The 18,748-nt window shown below is 38.4% G+C and overlaps 2 protein-coding genes across 2 annotated transcripts; one reads left to right on the top strand and one right to left on the bottom strand.

Moving 5' to 3' along the window:
• Positions 1-5,225: 5,225 nt before the first annotated feature.
• On the bottom strand, positions 5,226-7,562 carry LOC107828178 (ethylene-responsive transcription factor RAP2-12-like). Its single transcript, XM_016655446.2, has 2 exons — positions 7,199-7,562; positions 5,226-6,244 (listed from the first exon to the last, which is right to left on the bottom strand). The coding sequence occupies exons 1-2, from the start codon at positions 7,437-7,439 to the stop codon at positions 5,358-5,360; spliced, it is 1,128 nt and encodes a 375-aa protein (XP_016510932.1). The 5' UTR covers positions 7,440-7,562; the 3' UTR covers positions 5,226-5,357.
• Positions 7,563-10,220: 2,658 nt separating this feature from the next.
• On the top strand, positions 10,221-17,423 carry LOC142162944 (uncharacterized). Its single transcript, XM_075220172.1, has 9 exons — positions 10,221-10,339; positions 10,441-10,608; positions 10,886-10,953; positions 11,245-11,454; positions 11,955-12,160; positions 13,010-13,175; positions 15,754-15,893; positions 15,939-16,418; positions 16,821-17,423. The coding sequence occupies exons 1-9, from the start codon at positions 10,221-10,223 to the stop codon at positions 17,421-17,423; spliced, it is 2,160 nt and encodes a 719-aa protein (XP_075076273.1).
• Positions 17,424-18,748: the final 1,325 nt, after the last annotated feature.

The following is an 18,748-nucleotide window of genomic DNA, read 5'->3' as shown; positions in this document are numbered from 1 at the left end:
CCCAACCTACCTCACTTTGGGTTGGAATGGGGTCGACATTCAGCTTGTGCGTGGAGATTTCCTTCGGGATACCCGGCATATCTGCATGGCTGAAAGCAAACAAGTCCGTGTTAGTATTTAAGAACTGACGCAATTTACCTGGTTCTTGCCGTTTGCAATTGATGTAAGCTTTCTTGCTCTAGTCATTGTTGTCTAATTGAATGGGCTCGAGATATTCTATGGTCGATTCTACAGATTCGATCATATCGGGGTCTCTGATGACGTCCTTTCTATAGTCACAAATCGACCTCGACCCTACTGATTGTTATGCCTCTTTCATCTTTCATTTGTTGAGTGACCGTGCAGTCTTGAGCGATGCGATAGCATTTTCGGGACGTGCATTTTTCCCTTCGTATGCTGAATATTCCCCATGGAGTTAGGAATCTAATGACTTGGTATAAGCTGGAAGGGATGTCTCCCATGGTGTGTATCCATGGTCGCCCTATAATGGCATTTTACGTTGTGTCTTGGTCCATAATGTGGAATGTGGTTTCCAGAGTGACGCCATCGGCCAAGATGGGGAGTGTGATTTAGCCAGATGTTCGCTCAACTACATTGTTAAAACCCCCACTATGATGCAACATGATACCAAGTACTCGAGGATGGATAATGCACGTGTTTCTCCCGTCATCTACCATAATACGTCTCACATCGGTATCTAAAATTTGTAACAACGGCATCATAGTAAGGGAATACCAAACCGTCGATATCTGACTTAGCGAAGATGATACTTTCTTCGAGTTCATCATACCATTCGTGGTTGATGGACGTGAGCTTCTGAGTTATGGTTAACTTCACGCTGTTGATGGAAGTGTCGCCTCCGCCGCCAATGATCATGTGGACGGTGCGAGTTGGCGAGGGCGTTATCGGTGGTCCTTGAAGTTGTTTACATCCTCTGGAAAAGTTGGTCCTTCCCCGGTCGCTCAACAATTCTTTGAGGTGCCCCTGTCGGAGCATGTTTACGACCTCCTGTCTTAGTGCGATGCAATCCTCGATTTTGTGCCCTTGCTCTTGGTGGAACTCAAAAAAGGACGTACTCGGGTTTGACCTCATCTTTTGTGGCCACTTCGCCTTTGGTCTGAGCTTCTCCAAGGCGTAGACTACTTCTATAGGTGACACACCAAAATTATGAGCGGATAATAAAAGGGGCATACCTCTTTTGTTCTGGTGAGTCCCTGTTCTCATTCTGGGTGGGCCCTCTTCATAGCGAGAGGATGTAATCGTCGTTCTGACATATGGTCAGTGTTGCTCCCTGTTGGGTCGCAGAGCTGCGAGGTCCCTTCTGGCATCATTTCTTCGATCTTTCCTGGATTCAGTATCGCTCCATGGGGCACTTTTTGAGTACCAACCGGGTGCAGCTGCTGGACGTACCACAATTCTACTAAAACTTGCAAAAATCTCTGCATCTATCTGTTCGAGTTAGCGATAAGCCAGTATCCAAATCTGCCACTCCTTGGGCGAAGCCTTCTGTTCTATGAACAACCCACTATTGAATGATTTTTTTCAAGTTCTCGCCTCCTCCGGGGAGAAAACAGGGTCAAGCCAAGCCGTAACTCGCCTAAATGGAATTAATATCTCCTTTGTCTGATTGAGAAGGGAGGGGAACGGGACTCTGCCTCTTCTATTATATTTATATTACATTACGGAGAAGTCCATTCTCGTCATGATCGATCCACGTCCTAGAATGGTGCCTGATTTGCTTAGCAATCAAAGCTAGCTTACTAAGGTAGTTTACTTTTTCATTTTGAAAAAAGAAGGCGAAGGCATTTTTCCTTGAATATTGCATGAGCTAGCCAGCAAGCCAACAAACCCCCCTTACTCACCTCAACATCTATAAAAAGAGCTCTTTCTCTTTTTCATATCGAGGTCAATCGATGAGTTAGTCCATTGAGGTCGTCTTCATCTGCTCGGACCTCGGCACAATACGCATTGTGTATCTCTTCCAAGTCGTTGGTGGGTACTTCATGAGTCGACTTAATAGTTTCCTACTCGCCTCGACCCGTTCCTGCTCAGCCCGTTCTGGAAGGCTGCGACTGCCCTCCCTTCTGACACTTTCGGTAGGGTCATCCTTACTCGGTTGAAATGGGCAATGAAGTCCCTCAGTCCCTCTCCCTGAGACTGTTTAATGGCAAATATGTTGTTCACTTTTGCTTCGGCTTTCTTGGGCCCGGCATGAGCTGTTACGAGCTTGTCTTCCATCTCTTCGAAGGTTTCAATAGAGCATGCAGATAGTTGTGAATACCATGTCAACGCTCCTCTCGTGAGGGTCTCACCGAATGTTTTCAACAAAATGGAGGATACTTGTTCCTTAGAGAGATCATTGCCTTTCACGGCGATGACGTAGTGAGTCACATGGTCCTCAAGGTCGGTTGTGCCATCATATATTTTCAGGTATGGTGGCATTTTAAAGATATTTGGTATGGCATGTAGAGCAGCATCGTCATTATATGGTTGCTCGACGAACCGGTCGGCATCTCTCTTTGGTAAGAGCTTAGGGGCGTCCGGCATCTTATCGACCCTTTCTTGGTGTTCTCTCATTCGATCACAGAGTGTTTTGTGCTCATTCTTCATTTCCTTCATCCTTTTTAGGACGACTGTGAGAGCGTCGCCACCTGCACTATTAATGACATTGTGAGTAATACATGTAATTGGAAGGAGTAGGTTGTGCTGCTTGTCTATGGTTTGTATAAGGCAAGTCCTCGTGTTTTCTGTAGCTGTGTCCCGAGCAGGCTTATGGAGGACGCTGGTTAGCATATCAGTTAGCTAAGCCTCAAGGAGCTTTTTTATAGCTGGTGGCGCCTCTTCCACCACGGATGTAGAGGCTCCCTTACCAAGAGATTTTGTGATGCTACAGTGAGGAAGGGGTGACCTACCTCACCTAGGGGAGGCGTTGTGTCTTCGTCCACCGCTTCAGAACTCTCATTGATGGCGTTCATGACGTTGGTTGGGAGATCACTTATTATTCTCGTCCTTTCTTCTCCGTTACCTACGATGTTGGATCTGTGCATGCAAAGAAAGAAGGTTTTGTTCTTGTTTTTTTTTTGTTAGCGATCCGTGTTAGTTATAGATCTAGATGAAACGAAAAATTTAACAAAGAAATCTCCACAGAAGGCGCCAAATTGTTTAACCAAAAAACATAACTTCCGATTAAAATAATTGTATTTATATAATGACGGGTTAAACCTAGTTAATGATAATATCTCTAGATGTATGTTTCAAAAATGCGATTAATGTTAAAAAGATCTGGTGGGCGATTGACAACAATACGCATTAAATATCCAAGAAGATATGAGCAATAATGGAGTAGTATCTAGTAATAAATGATAATAAATAACATTTAAGTAAATTAAAGAAATGGTTTACCCAACAAAGGACGAACGGAATGATTATTCCTCCTAACAATGATGAGTGACAAATAGATCTTAGAATATTCGAACTATTCTCGGATTTGATGGAAAAGTGTAGAATAATATGAGCAAGAATCTTGATGAAAAGGTAATGTTTGTGAGAATCTTTATCAAAAGTTTGTTTTTATCAAATATGTGTTCCCCCTGTTCATTATTTTTTCCCCTATTTATATGGAACATACCCCTAAATAACCCTAATAGTACAAATGTAGAGAATATCCAATGGAATATTCTTTTTAATGTCCTATTCTATCTTTCGTGGTACTCGACCTCGACCATCATTTGTACCTCGACCACGAGCCTCGTTGTTTCTTGATCGATCTCGACTGACTCGTTTCTCGATGTTACTTTGCCCTAAATATTGAGACAGATTTCGATCTATATAATATTCAGTCAAATAAATTCACATAAATTGAAACCGAGCGAATACTATTCTAGTACTCCAACAAATGCTCTGTTTAATCCCACTATCTTCACTTCAAACGAAGCCGAGCTTAGGTAGCTGGCAACTTTGGCGAATTAAGATTAGGAGAGTTGGGGCCAGGGTGACGTGGTCATCCTCATCTTTTGTTAGAACACGTTATTGGATAAGATTGAAACTCTTGTTGAAAAGTTGCTGTGGTGGGAGCTGGGGAACTTCCCTATCTACTCAAGTATTGGGAAATGTCTTTACCTTAAATCCTTCATTAACACAACTAACAACAGTATAATCTTATTAGTAACGTCTGGGAAGGATAGTGTGTATACAGACATTATCTTTACTATGAGTAGAAAAGCTATTTCCAAATAGATCATTAGCTTTCTTCTCACCAAGAATTTCCCACCTTATTTTTGGGGTGACTCGAACTCATAACCTCTTGATTAAAAGTAAGAGTTACTTACCAGAGCAATCCCTCTTTATCTTTTTAAATCCTTCATTAACACTTTCCGCTTATTAGTACTCCTACTAGTATTCAATAAAAACTTATTAGTGATAGTAGATTAAAATTTTGTTTTGACATAGCAATAGCAATTATTTACATCGTTCAGCTACAAAAGTAACTTAAATTTAGTAAATTAAATCCGAAAGAAAACAGTGTACAAGATAAGAATGGAAATAAAAGGAATATTCCGTGACAAAAATAAGAACTGACCCCACCTTTTCTCACTTTCGCCAACTGAATAAAGAAAGCAGTAATGAAATTTCCACTTGGGGCACATTTCCAAAAAAGTTTGCCCCCACAATCACCACTAGATACAAACCGCCTTTCCTTTCCAATTATAGACCAATGGTTAATTTGCCTCATTAACCCTCAACAGCCTTCCTATTTTATGTTCTCATATCAATCAGGTGTCACCAACTATGGACCAATTCCTCCTACTCGGCCACATCATTCACGTATCAACAACTCCTTGAAACAATAGCAGCTTACAACCTCTTCTATAATCAAGACTCTAGTATACCATTTAAAAGATGGCATTATTGATCAATAATGCACAAACACTTGTCACATGCTAGCGTATTTAAAGGGAAGTCTATTTTTTGGTAAGCAAAAGATTGAAGAGAATGGTTCATAGAAGCAACTTAATACTGTAGACAACAGAAGTTTGGTAACATCAAACATCAGGTATCTTCAATTGAGATCATCCATAAAATGCTAAATTTAAAATCTTTTATTTGAAATTTTGAGAGGTTAGTTTACCTAATTACATAAAACTGCTTGCTCAATTGCCAACACATTGAGAACAGCATCAGAGGGTTAAAGCATACGCTTGACTAAGCCAGAGAACAAGGACAGAGATATCAAACGAGTAAACTTTCAAAATAATGCATACAACACATACTTAGTCTTGCTTGGAGACAACATAACTGTAAACTTCACTCAAATGAAGCTTTAATTACAAAACTTAGCAAAGGGAGGGCAGGCTGGCTTAGTAGACACCTCCCATTAAAGAAGGAACATCATCAAAGGACCAAAGGTCCATAGCATTTCCACCATCCTGTGTTGCATCTGCATTGAGCAAGGCCTCAACTGATGCATCCCAATTTCCCTCAAGATATGGGATCTGCAAGAACTTCATCTGGGATTCAAAAGCCGATAGCTCTTCAGACAGCTTGTTCACAGTGTTGCCATCATCTGGCAGTGAATTGTCCGAGCAGGACTTGAGTTTTTTCTCAGGACGAGCATCTTCATGGAATTGAGTCCCATTACTTTCTAAAACAGCCGACAGAACAGATGATATTTCTGGAGACCTTGAACAAGGTTCGCCCCAACCAAAATCAGAGCAGTCAAAAGTGTTACTTCCTTCATCAGAATTGAAGTAAACATTTGTACCAGCTGAAGGCGAAAATGAGTTAAGTCCCATATCTCCAGCAGTAAAAGACACGTCCTCGTAGCCATACTGCTTTGCTGTTGGTTTCTCTTCAACAAAGCTCAACGAATCATCAGAACCACAGCCAAAGTTGTTAGTAAAAGTGGTGTTGGCCTGAACTATGTTCGAGCTCTCTTTGTGAAGTGCCTCCTGGGGATTTAGCTTCACAACACGTCTTGAAGAAGACACTGGAGCTTCATCGGGAAAGTTCACCTTAGCTTTCTTGCCTCTGATCCTCCGGGCCTCAATATCATAAGCTCTCGCAGCTTCTTCTGCAGAATTGAAAGTTCCAAGCCAGACTCGAATCCCTTTCGTTGGATCACGTATTTCAGCTGCCCACTTACCCCAAGGACGTTGTCTGATCCCCCGGTATTGATTCTTCCTCTTTCTCTTGGAGGATTTGTCAGCATTGCAGCTTGAATCATCAGATTTCACAGATTTGGAGCCTTTTGGGGGAAAAAAAATCAATTAAGCATACCAGTCATCATAAGAGCACCAAATTTTGCAACAATCAATCAAATAAAATGATAAACAGATAAAAAGAAACTCTGAAACATAGAGCACTCGCTACACAGAGCATGATCTCTGATATCACTTGTACTATATTACCAAAATCAAATTCTTCAAATAGTTTTTTCTTGGGAATCATGAGTAAAACTAAAAAATCAAAAATTTATTCTTTCTGCTGTCGCTTGTGCCAGATTACTTGCGCATACCAGCTTCCATCAATGTATGCACGTTTATTTTTCTATTTGCATCACGTAGCAAATCTTCTAGTGATAGAAGGTTCATCATCTAGAGAATCAGGGTTCATCATTTAGAAATCTGCTAAATGACCCAATTGGGTCCTAATGGGAATTTATGATCCAAAATTCCAAACAATTATATTGCTTGAAATCGTGGTTTATCTTATCCAATATATTCGTAATGAGCTAGGAAATTATTTAGTTCGGTGCTAACAAACCCTCTGATCAGATAAAAACCGAGACTGCAGGAAACTTTAAGGAGGCCCAAAGATCTAATTTTGTTTCCACACCAACCATAGTCAACAACTTCACAAATTACAACTACTTTTGGGTCTTGCTTTGTCCTCGGGTTAATAAGGAAGAAAAATAGCAACCTTTCTCCTCTTTTTACACTTCACAAACATCCTATTGCCAAAAATTATCGTCTTTTCTCCTCTTATATGAACACCCACATACTAAATGGTAAATAATTTACCCACAATTAAAAAAAATAATTTAACCCCAATTCACCTAACTTCAGCATTTTCATCACAAAGGTAAATCTCACTCCAGACACAAACAAACACCAAAAACCGCACAACATGTATAGTAAGGTTTTCAAAGCTAAAGTTTAACCCCGGAAGCGGTAAAAAAGACCAGTAAAAGAGAAATTACCGTGGAAAGCGAAGGCCTTGACTTCATCAACATCGTCGGCGTAATCCTTGAAGTCCTGAAAGTCAGCTTCAAATTCATCATCAAGTTCAAAGAACTTAGACCTCAACGGCTTTGAGTGGTAATTGCTAGGGTTTTTCTTCTTCTTACTCAGATCGGAGGTACCCCATAGCAAGTCGGCGGTAAGCCGGCGTGACGTCCGGCTAGGAGGTACTAAATCGGAGAGAATCGCACCACCACACATGAATTTCTAGTTTACTAGTATCAGAGGAATATTAATCTAGAGAAAAATTGAATGGGAGAGAATTTGATTTTGATGATTTGAAGTAAAATGGATTTAAGATTTTAGGGGAAATGAATGGAGTATTATATAGGCAATTTCCTTGAGCTGAAAAAAGCCTAGAACACGGTAGGAACGAGGCGGAGTTGGAAAATGAATTACGCTTATACCCCTAATAAAGGTGATTAATTACGTGTTACCAAAATTGCCCTTGATGATCAAATCGCGTTAACTACTTCTGTTTCCTATACGTCATTGATTTATCCTCTTTTGTCTTTCATTAAATGATGACAAAGTTTTATGAGCCTAATTTCACTAGAGCTAGCAATTTATTAAAATTCCGTTTCTATTTTATGTGATGCAATTTAGTTGATCACGAAATTTTAAAAATTGAAATTTATAATTTAAGAATAAATTATGAGTATTTGTAGTTACAAATTATATTAGGATAAAATAAAAAATTTAAAATTATATTTATTTATTGGATAAATTATCATCCTTTGATAAGTCTCACCACGACACAACCAAAACGCGGTGATCAATGAGAACTAGATTGATTAATCAAACATAAATTTATTTGACAAATATTTTTTTTAAATTAGTTAATCAAACATAAATTAATATTCTTCAAAAGTATTTCTTCAAAAAATCATTTATAATAAAAGATAATTAGAAAATAAGCAATCTATATATTCCATTCGTTCACTTTTACTTGTTCACTTATTCTAAAAATAGATTTTTAAATTTTACTTGTTCATTTTTACATATCAAGAGAAATAATTTATTTTTTTGTTCTGTTTTGCCATTAGTATTAATTATTCATTTTAAATTTATTAAAAATATGCACTAATTAATATAAATATTATGATAAATTACGTATTTTATTTATTATTTTTTAAGAATGTATAAAATTAATACTTTTAACCCATAGAGAATGTTGTGGATGTCGGCATAATTATATTATATTGCAATAACTGAAGAGGTTTGTTGAATGCGGAAACATGGGCCATTAGCCACGACTTGTTGGGGAATGGGCAATTTCGGAAAGCATAGCTTTCACTCTAACCGAAGGAAGAGAGTAAAGACATAATAAGAGAAAATGATATGAGATGTAACGGGTTTATCCGTAAAACGGTATAGTTGAATTTATAGTATAATTTATATTTTGAACTTAGCATTTTCGATGATAAAAATAAAAGCAATGTTCAGACGTTTAAATTGAGCGTAATAAGACAATATACTATAGCTTTTGTGTGCAGAATATTTTTCCCTCTCCCTACAATGTTTATTGGGAAAAATCAAGTTAACATTTGGAATTAAATAAGTGCTGACACGTCAAGACACGTGGATCAATAACAGAAAGACAGCTGGCAAAAGAGTAGTCGAAGAGGCATAAATCTTAACAGGTACGGGCAAAGATTCAAGAAAACAGAAAGGAACGGTTACTCGAACCTCTTGGTGATTTGAAGAGACATCGGAAGAATGAACCTAGATAGCAAAAAGTATAAATACGTATTATCCATAATTAATGAGCATCAATGATGGAAACCGTTATAGAATCTTCACAAAACAGTTATGATTACCAATTATAACGTTACATTAAATGTCATTAATTGCTCGTAATGGCTCTGTTATAAGAGGAAAGAAACGTATTACTTAGAAATAACTATAAAAGAAGAGAAACAATATTTGTAAGGACACAGAATATTATTGGAATACAACGATTTACCCTGCTTTCTTTTACTTATTCTGTTATTGTCAAAGTCAATTTTCTCTTATTTATTTTATATTTGATTATCAGTAACCCGAGTTCTTCTAAAATAAGCTTTGATCAAAAATTTTATTTTTTGGTTAAACAAATTAGTTCTGTTACCGGGAACTATGATAATCACCTGCTTTCCAAATCGACTCTTTTATCAAAAACAAATCATGTCAAATGTCAGCGACAATAACCAACACAATTTACCACTCCAAGAAGACCCACAACATCAGCTAAATCAACAAGGTGACTGAACTCCACCTCCTTCGCCACAACATTCTCAGCGAAAATCATGAAAGGGGGCTCCTAACAGATCTGAATCGAATGAAAATAATAGATTAGCAAATGATAAAGCTATCGATGAAGCTCTTAAAAAATTAATCGCTCAACAGGTCAGCAATGCTTTCCAGGCTTTTACCAGCCAGTTGCCGGTTGCACCCCTAACACCAACTCCAAACAACAACACTTTGGAAAATCCTTGCCCTGGACTCGTTAATTCAGGCAATGGCGGAACTCCCAGCGAATCTCGTAATGGAAAACCAGGTAACACAGTTAATTCTGATTTACAAAATTTAGTGTTAACTTTGCAGAAATAGCTCAAGGAGCAGAGCGACTGCATAGAGCAAATACCTGGAGTACCACCTGTAATCAAGGGAATAGATATGGACAAATATTCACAACAACCTTGGAAGCCAAGTGCTGCTCCTCTACCAATTCCGAAGAAATTCAAGATGCCTGATATTCCGAAATACGGTGGAACAATTGATCCACGAGACCACGTAACTACATTCACAACCGGTGTAAAGAGCAATGACTTGACCAAGAAAGAAATTGAATCAGTATTGGTCAAAAAATTTGGAAAAACACTCACTAAGGGAGCATTAACATGGTACTTTCTTTTACCCGAAAATTCTATAGATTCTTTTGCTGAGCTTGCAGATTCATTTGTCAAAGCACACTCGGGAGCTCAAAAAGTTGAAAAAAGAATGGAGGATATTTTCAAAATAAAGCAAAGAGATACAGAGCTGCTCAGAGAATTCGTAAACAGATTCCAGCGTGAGAGGATGATGTTGTCACGTGTACCTGATAACTGGGCGGCTGTGGTGTTTGCTAGTAATCTAAATGAGAAAAGTTAGAAGCCACGAGACAACTTAAGGAAAGTCTACGAGAATTTCCAGCAACGACTTGGAATGATGTTTACAACAGATACAACATGAAGCTGCGGATAGAAGAGGATACCATCACTCAGTCTCGGAAAGAGGAAATGGTAAGTTCAAGACGCGCTGAAACTGAAAAAAGGTCCGGTAAAAATAGGTACGAGCCTTACATGGGACCAGTAGGAAGAGACTCGCATTCAAAACAGGATAACCCAAGGTACGATCATAGATCAAGAGACATAGAGTCATGTTCATCATCAAGGTTCGGAAAAAGAGTGAAACACATGAGAGACGCGAGATGATGACAGAAGCTCGAGGGAAAAGATCGGCGATTACAGTTTTAATGTTAGCACCTCAGAATTAGTAGCAGTATTAAGAAGCATGGGAGATAAGGTACGATGGCCAAAGGAAATGAGATCAAACCCAAATAGGCGAAATCTTGATTTTTTGTGAGAGTTTCATAATGATCACGGTCACAAAACGGCGGATTGTAGATTGCTGCAAGGTGAAGTTGAACATTTATTAAATCAAGGGTATCTAACCGAATTGTTTAGTGAAAAAGGTAAGCAAGCGTATATGAAGAACAGGCAGGAGCCCCCTAAACCCCCTCACCAAAAAGAACGGTTAATGTCATAAGCTGAGGAGAAGAAATTAATGGTGTAACATATACGGCAACCAAAAAGGTTTCAAAATTACAATCACACACGGGGAGCGAGTTCGACATGTTTTGGAAGAAGAAAGTATTACATTTGATGATGCAGATGCAGATGGCGTGCTAACCCCATACAATGACGCACTGATAATATCTTTATTGTACATGACACTAATGTGAAATGAGTTTTGATTGATCCAGGTAGCTCCGTGAATATCATTCTGTTAAGAGTGGTAAACGAAATGCAAGCTGATGATAAGCTAATACCCAAGGCACACACTTTATCCAGTTTTGACAACTTTAGCATCATAACAAAAGGGGAGATAATACTCACCACATTCGTAGAAGGAGTTGTCAAAGACATGAAATTTCAGGTGGTAGAGATGGACATTGCTTACAATATGATTCTGGGTAGATCATGGATTCACTAAATGGATGATGTTCCATCTACCCTACATCAAGTTATCAAGTTTTCATCACAATGGGGGATACGTCAAATCTGTGGTGACCAACAAGCTTCGCGAAGTATTAATTTCGTGGCATATTCAAGCGCAAAGAGTGATGAAAAATAGCAATCACAGAATACAGTTGAGGACGCATCACCACCAACCTCAACTGGAGAGGGGCAAATAGATGTAGATTTTAGGCCCGACACTATTCATGAACCAGAAGAAAATGAAAATATCAAAATAAAGATCGAAGAACTAGAAGCTGTGGTGCTGTTTGAACATTGGACAGACAGAAAAATCTATATTGGAATCAACCTCAACCCGGAAATGAAATGTAAGATAATTGAATTTTTAAAAGCTAACACAGATTGTTTTGCTTTGTCCCATTCAGACATGATAGGTATACCACCGGAGGTAATGACTTGCAAATTAAATGAAGACTCATTGTACCTACCTATCAAGCAAAAGAAAAGGAAGCAAGGCTCCTTCAAAAACCAGGGTATAATCAGATTAAAATGGATCCTCTAGATGAAGAAAAAACTTTTTTCATCATAGACAAGGGGACTTACTGTTACAAAGTTATGCCATTCGGTTTAGAAAATGTTGGGGCAGCATACCAAAGGCTAGTGACCAAAATGTTCCAGGAACATTTAGGCAAAATCATGGAGGTAGGGTTGTTCATTCGGATCGGATATCTGAAATCCGAACCGATCCATTCAATTTTGGATTGGATCGGATTTCAGATTGTGTTTATTAAAATTTCGGATTTCGGATTGGATTCAGATTGGTATATTTTAATCCGATCCGAAATTCGAAATTATTAGGCAATGTATAAATACTACACTTTAATTTCGGATAGTCAGTACTTCTTTTACATCTTCCTCCAAGTTATTACCATTACAATTGTTAGATATAGCCATATTGGCACCATAATACTCTAATAATTGTATAAACATGAATTTTTCTTATTGTATTGCCTCTTTTACAAAGAAAATATACATATTAGTGCAACTTTGAGCATAATAATACAATCCGAAATCCGATCCGATCCAAACTTTAAAATCCAATCTGATCCGATATAATTCGGACCAGATTCGGATTGCATTTTCTAGAATCCGAAATCCGAATTCGAAATGTGCTAAATCCGATCCGATCCGATCCATGCACAACCCTACATAGAGGTGTATATAGATGATATGTTGGTCAAATAACAACAGACAGGGGACCATATTCAACACTTGACTGATACATTTCAGATTCTTCGCAAATTCAACATGAAGTTAAATTTTGAGAAATGTGAATTTGGCGTCTCATTAGGTAAGTTTTTGGGATTTCTTGTTTCTAACTGTAGCATTGAAGTAAATCTTGCGTATATTAAAGCCATCGAAGAAATTCCGGACATACTCACGAGCAAAAAAGAAGTTCAAAGGCTGACAGGAAGAATAACAGCCTTGGGCAGGTTTATTTCCAAATCATTAGAAAAATGCTTCAAATTCTTTTCATCTTTAAAAAAGCAGAACCAATTTGAATGGTCTGAAGAATGTCAACAAGCACTTAAGAATTTAAAGTCATACCTGTCAAATCCACCACTATTAGCCAAACCAAAAGATGGAGAGAAATTGCTTGTCTACCTTGCAGTTTCAAAAGTGGCGGTAAGTGCAGTATTAGTTCGAGAAGATCAAGGTAAACAGTCACCAATTTATTATGTTAGCAAATCTTTGCTAGATGTTGAGACTCGATATCCTTATGTAGAGAAACTTGTATTACCCTTGATTATGGCATCTAGGAAATTAAGACCTTATTTCCAATGTCACCCTATTTCTGTGGTAACCGCCTAACCCTTACGTAATATGTAACGACCCAACTGGTCGTTTTGCCTTTTAGAACCCCGTTTCCTTAAATAACACTTTCTGTGCTTGCTTTAGCTAATTTATAACTTGCGGGGACGGTTAGTTCGGGATTTGGAAGAGTTTTGAGTGAAATATACCCATTTGATTCCTTAGGATTTTCTTAAAAGATTAAGTTTGACTTTAGTCAATATTTTAAGCAAATGGAGTCGGATTCATGATTCGATGGTCCCGAAAGATCCGTGGAAAAATATGGGACCTGGGCGTATGCCCGGAATCAAATTCCGAGGTCCCTAGCCCGAGTAATGAATTTTTATTAGAAATTGTTAATTTGAAGTTTTAAGGATTTAAAGAAACTAATTAATGATTAATTTCACAGGTATCGGGCTCGTATGTTGGTTTCGAAGTCCGGTATAGGTTCGATATATCATTTAAGACTTGTCGGTAAAATTTGGTGTCAATCCGAGTAGTTTAAGGGCGTTTTGGCCCGTTAGAGGAAAATTAAGAACTTGAAGTTCATAAGTTTGATTCAATTGGTTTTAGGGGGTGATTCTTAGATTTAGTGTTGTTTCGGGCATTCCGAAGGTTCGAGTAGGTCCGTTTCGTGATTTCAGACTTCCTGGTATGTTCGGGCGGGGCCCGGAAGCCCCGAGCATCAATCGGACGAGGCTCGAGTGAAGTTGAAATTTTTGAGAAGTGCTGAAGCTGCTGCTTCTATCATAACCGCACCTGCGGTCACCTATCGCAGATGCGGCCCAAGGAAGGCCAGGCCAAACCGCAGAAGCGGCTCCGCAGACGGGGCCTTAAGACCGCAAAAGCGGTCCTAGCCCTTTTAGGCCATTTCATAGATTCGGTCCTTTCTCGCAGATGCGGTCCCCTGACCGCAGATGCGGAAATCGCTAAAGCAGTGAGGTTCATTTAATACAGGTTCTAAGTCAATTTTTACCACTTTTCACTCTTCCATTGGCAATTTTGGGAGCTTTTGAGAGAAGACTTCCACTTATCATCTTGAGGTAAGTTTATCCCACCTATTCTTAGTTTAATACTTGTGTATTAGGTAGATTAAACACTAGAATTTAGGTAAAATCAAGGGGTTAGAGCAAAACCTGGGGTTTTAATAAAAGTTAGATTTAACCACGAAAGTTGTTATGGAATAAATTAGAAATCATATATTATTGATCCTTAGGTTTTAGAGAACAACTTCCTTCGAAAATTTTTGGAATCCGGGCACGTGGGCCCGGGGTCGAATTTTAGAAAACTTGTGTTAAAGAATGGAAAATTGCTTAAATAGCTAGAATTCGATCTTGTGAGTCTATATTGACTAGTTCCTACCTCATTTAGTTAGTTTGGGATCGTTCGACTCCGAATTGAGGGCTTAGACTCGTTCTTGGGATTAGAAGTGCACTTTGGAGCGAGGTGAGTCTCCTTTTTAACCTTGTAAGAGGGAATTGTCCCCATAGGTGCAATAATTGAGTAATTTGCTGCTAAATGCGGGGGCTACGTACGCACTAGGTGACGAGAGTCCGTACGTAGCTACTATTATGTTAATTGTCCGGGTAGTCTAGGACCGTAACATGTTATATTTGTGAATGTCTCTATATTTCTTGCTAATGTGACCACTTAAGGCATGCTAGAAACTTGGAAAGGAATATAAGCAAATGTATACACTTGTTGGACACTTGTATGAATTTACTTGGAATTAAATGCGCATTCATGTATTTTCTTGATATTAATTGATATTTGTGGATCGGGCCGATTGCCTCGGTAGAAATAGATGCATCTATGGTTCGCGCCATTCGACCCTCTGGCAGTGCACAATTTATTTTCTGTTGGATCGGGCCGTCGACCTTGGCATAGTGTGCGCATGATATCTATATGAAATCTTATCCATGATTTGACCGAACAGTTGGATAGTATTATTCTTTTGTACATTCTACTAGATGCCCACTACTTGTGACACCAGATCTTGGCACACACATTAGTAGACAGTTCTTTTGGGTTGTATAATTATTATTACATATTGTTTATCATCACCTGTTTTAATTGCAAATTAAGAAATGTTGTAACCGATTCAGGTAAGTAAAATAAGAATTTATTAATACTTCCGCGTTGGCTTGCCTGACAACGGTGTTGGGCGCCATCACGTCCCTTGGTGGATTTTGGGTCGTGACATAATATATTACATAAACAGAAGTTATCTGGTAGATTAGCTAAGTGAGCTATAGAATTAAGTGAATATAACATTACATATCAACCTAGAACTGCAATAAAATCACAAGTTTTAGTAGATTTTGTGGCAGATTTTAGCCAAGAGATACGGTTAGAAGCAGAAAAAGAACTGCAGGTATTTAATGGATCTTATCCAGGTACATGAACCTTATTTACTGACGATTCATCAAATGTAAAAGGAGCAGGTCTAGGCATTGTCTTGGTGCCACCTACGGGTGAAACCATAAGACAAGCAATAAAGTGTCGTCCAATTACTAATAATGAGGCAGAATATGAAGCCGTGATTGTAGGTTTAGAGTTGGCACGAGAGCTCAGAATAGAGCAGGTAATAATCAAAAGCGACTCGTAGCTTGTTGTTAACAAAATTCAGGGGACTTATACAGCCAGAGAGGCGAGAATGCAGCAATACCTGGAAAAGGCATGGGATTTGGTCAGGCAATTTCAAACTTGTAAAGTCATGCAAATACCGAGGGAAGAAAATGCTGAGGCAGACGCCCTAGCTAATCTTGCATCTGCCGCGGAAGTAACAAATGAAGAGAATGCCTCCGTAATTCATTTATTTCATTCAGTACTCGATCAAGACAAAAACGAGGTAAATTACAATAATCTAATTTTGGATTGGAGGAAAGAAATTGTCAATTTTTTGAAGCATGGGATTTTACCTGAGGATAAGAAAAAAACTCAAGCACTTCGCAAAAAAGCTACCCGCTACTGTTTAAAGCAAGGAAATCTCTATCGAAAAATATTCGGTGGTCCTCTAGCAAGATGCCTCGGGTCTTCTCAAACAGAGTACGTGAAGAGAGAAATACACAAGGGACATTGTGGAAATCATGTCGGAGGAAGATCTTTGGTAAAAACCATGATTAGAGCTGGCTATTATTGGCCAAAAATGGAAGAAGACGCGGAAAATATTATGGCAAAATGCGACAAGTGTCAAAGATATGGTAACAACATGCATCGACCAGCTGAATTATTACATCGGGTCGTTGCACCATGGCCTTTTATGAAGTGGGGGATGGATATTGTAGGTCCACTACTACAAGCCAAAGGCAAGGTAAGATTTTTATTAGTGCTCACTCACTATTTTACTAAATGGGTAGAAGCGGGAGCTTTCAAATAGGTACGAGAAAAAGAGGTCAGAGACTTCATATGGCGGGACATCATATGCCGATTCGGGGTACCAAATGAAATCGTATGTGATAACGGCCCGCAATTTATAGGTGCATAAATTACAGAATTTTTCCAAAGTTAGAAGATTAAAAGGCTTACTTCAACTCCTTACCATCCGGTGGGTAATGGTCAAGCTCAATCAACAAATAAAGTCATTATCAATAACTTGAAGAAGAGACTAGAAGAATCTAAAGGTAATTGGCCAGAGGTGCTACCTGGAGTATTATGGACTTACCAAACAACAGCAAAAACGAGTACGGGGGAAACACCGTTTTTACTTATGTATGGAGCTGAAGCCTTAATTCCAGTCGAGATAGGAGAATCAAGTACGAGATATACTCAAGCTACTGAAGAATCTAATGAAGAAGAGATATGGGTAAACCTGGATTTACTTCAAGAAAGAAGGGAAAATGCACTAATAAGAATGGCAGCACAAAAACAAGTCATTGAGCGGTATTACAATCGTAAAGCTCATCTCAGATACTTCAAGATTGGGGACTACGTACTCAAGAAAGTTTTCCAATCCACAAGGGCTGCCAATGCAGGTAAGTTAAGTCCAACTTGGGAAGGGCCTTATAAGGTTCATGGTATCGCAGGAAAAGGACTATACGAGCTCGAAACGTTGGATGGCAAGATTCTACCTTCAAATTGGAATGATGTTCACCTGAAGAGATACTACTTCTAAGGAAAGGAAATACCACAGGGCAGGTATCCTCATTAACGATTTTTATTTTTGAATTATTAAAATTTTACTAACGATTTTAGATGATAGGCAGAAAGCTAACCCGTACTAAATGATGATTACGACCTGAAAGATACGTGGAAAGGACATGATTCCTGGTCTATGGGTTACAACTATTCTGATGGAAATTTAATGGGTTAAGCAGTCTTCATCTAAAATCGTACCTATGAGTCCCGTATGTTTTTCTTTTTCAAGTAAAGGACCAGATGGAAGGAATAGTCAAGTGCTCGAGATTTCATCCTTTAAAGCTCAAACACGTGGAGGACTATATGATATGCATATGATGTATGCATAAGGAAGGCAAAAAGGCTGAAATAATTAAATTTCAAGTCAAGCCTAAAGTCTATTCAAGTTCAGAGCGAAATCACGAGCCTAAAACACGAGTCTGAATCCATAAACCTGTGAAGAAAATACTCGTGGATACAGATTTCAAAATCTTACGAATGTTTAGGTTAAAGGCAGTATTTAGCCATGGGTCATAAAGAAACCCTTAAATTTTATTTTTTGTAAATCTGTTGTAAAGAAAACAGTTACGGAAAAGTAATAGAAGATAGCCAAATACATGTAAGGTGTTATCTAAACTTGACAAAGTTCGAATGAAAACTTTATCAATCAAAGTTATTTCAAGAAACATGTGTGTTCCTATTTCTCTTTCTGTATGTTTACACCATTATGAAGTTGAGACGTCTTCTTCATTAAGTGTCGTATATAAAAGAGTCATCTTTAATAAATTCATATTTGATTCAAAGATCCATGAAGTTTATAAAGCATTTTTTTTAAAGAAAAAAATGCAAAAAGGGTAAGATAGAAACTCACGAATTAAGACCTTGGACTTATAAAAAAAAAACGAAGGCAAAGAGAGTAAAACAGAAATTCAAGAGAACTGAGTTGAAACAAATACTTTATAATATTAAGTTTAAACTAAGTATGAACTTAGTCTTAAACTAGTTGTCATTTTTACAAAGTGCCCCGAAAAGACCTGGGGACTTGTCATCACCAAAAACATAACCCCCAAATGGGACCAGGGGGAATACCACCAATTCCACCAAAAAGAAAAAAAAGGAGTCAAACCTCATAAACTTTCACTGAGGAACAGAAGAAGAGTCTAAAACGACATCATCAACAACAGAAGGCTCGATTTGGTCTAAAGGAGTTGGGGCATCCACCGCACTTGGATTAGCTTCAACGTACTCGGGAGTATCAGCCATGGGAGAAGGAAAACTTAGGCCTTGCCGAGTCTTTTCAATGGTTTCTTTTATTTTAACTAA

This window comes from Nicotiana tabacum, chromosome 8 (assembly GCF_000715075.1).
Source record: "Nicotiana tabacum cultivar K326 chromosome 8, ASM71507v2, whole genome shotgun sequence".
In the NCBI taxonomy this organism is placed as follows: Eukaryota; Viridiplantae; Streptophyta; class Magnoliopsida; order Solanales; family Solanaceae; genus Nicotiana; species Nicotiana tabacum.
This window is presented reverse-complemented; position numbering and strand designations above follow the sequence as displayed.

Coding starts and splice junctions, on each gene's coding strand:
- LOC142162944 (XM_075220172.1), top strand. CDS start 10,221: ATGGAGGATATTTTCAAAATAAAGCAAAGAGATACAGAGCTGCTCAGA. Junction 11,455..11,954: donor TGCTTACAATATGATTCTGG/GTAGATCATGGA, acceptor CTACCTATCAAG/CAAAAGAAAAGGAAGCAAGG. Junction 12,161..13,009: donor ATTTAGGCAAAATCATGGAG/GTAGGGTTGTTC, acceptor TTAAAAAAGCAG/AACCAATTTGAATGGTCTGA.
- LOC107828178 (XM_016655446.2), bottom strand. CDS start 7,439: ATGTGTGGTGGTGCGATTCTCTCCGATTTAGTACCTCCTAGCCGGACG. Junction 6,245..7,198: donor CAAGGCCTTCGCTTTCCACG/GTAATTTCTCTT, acceptor TTCCCCCAAAAG/GCTCCAAATCTGTGAAATCT.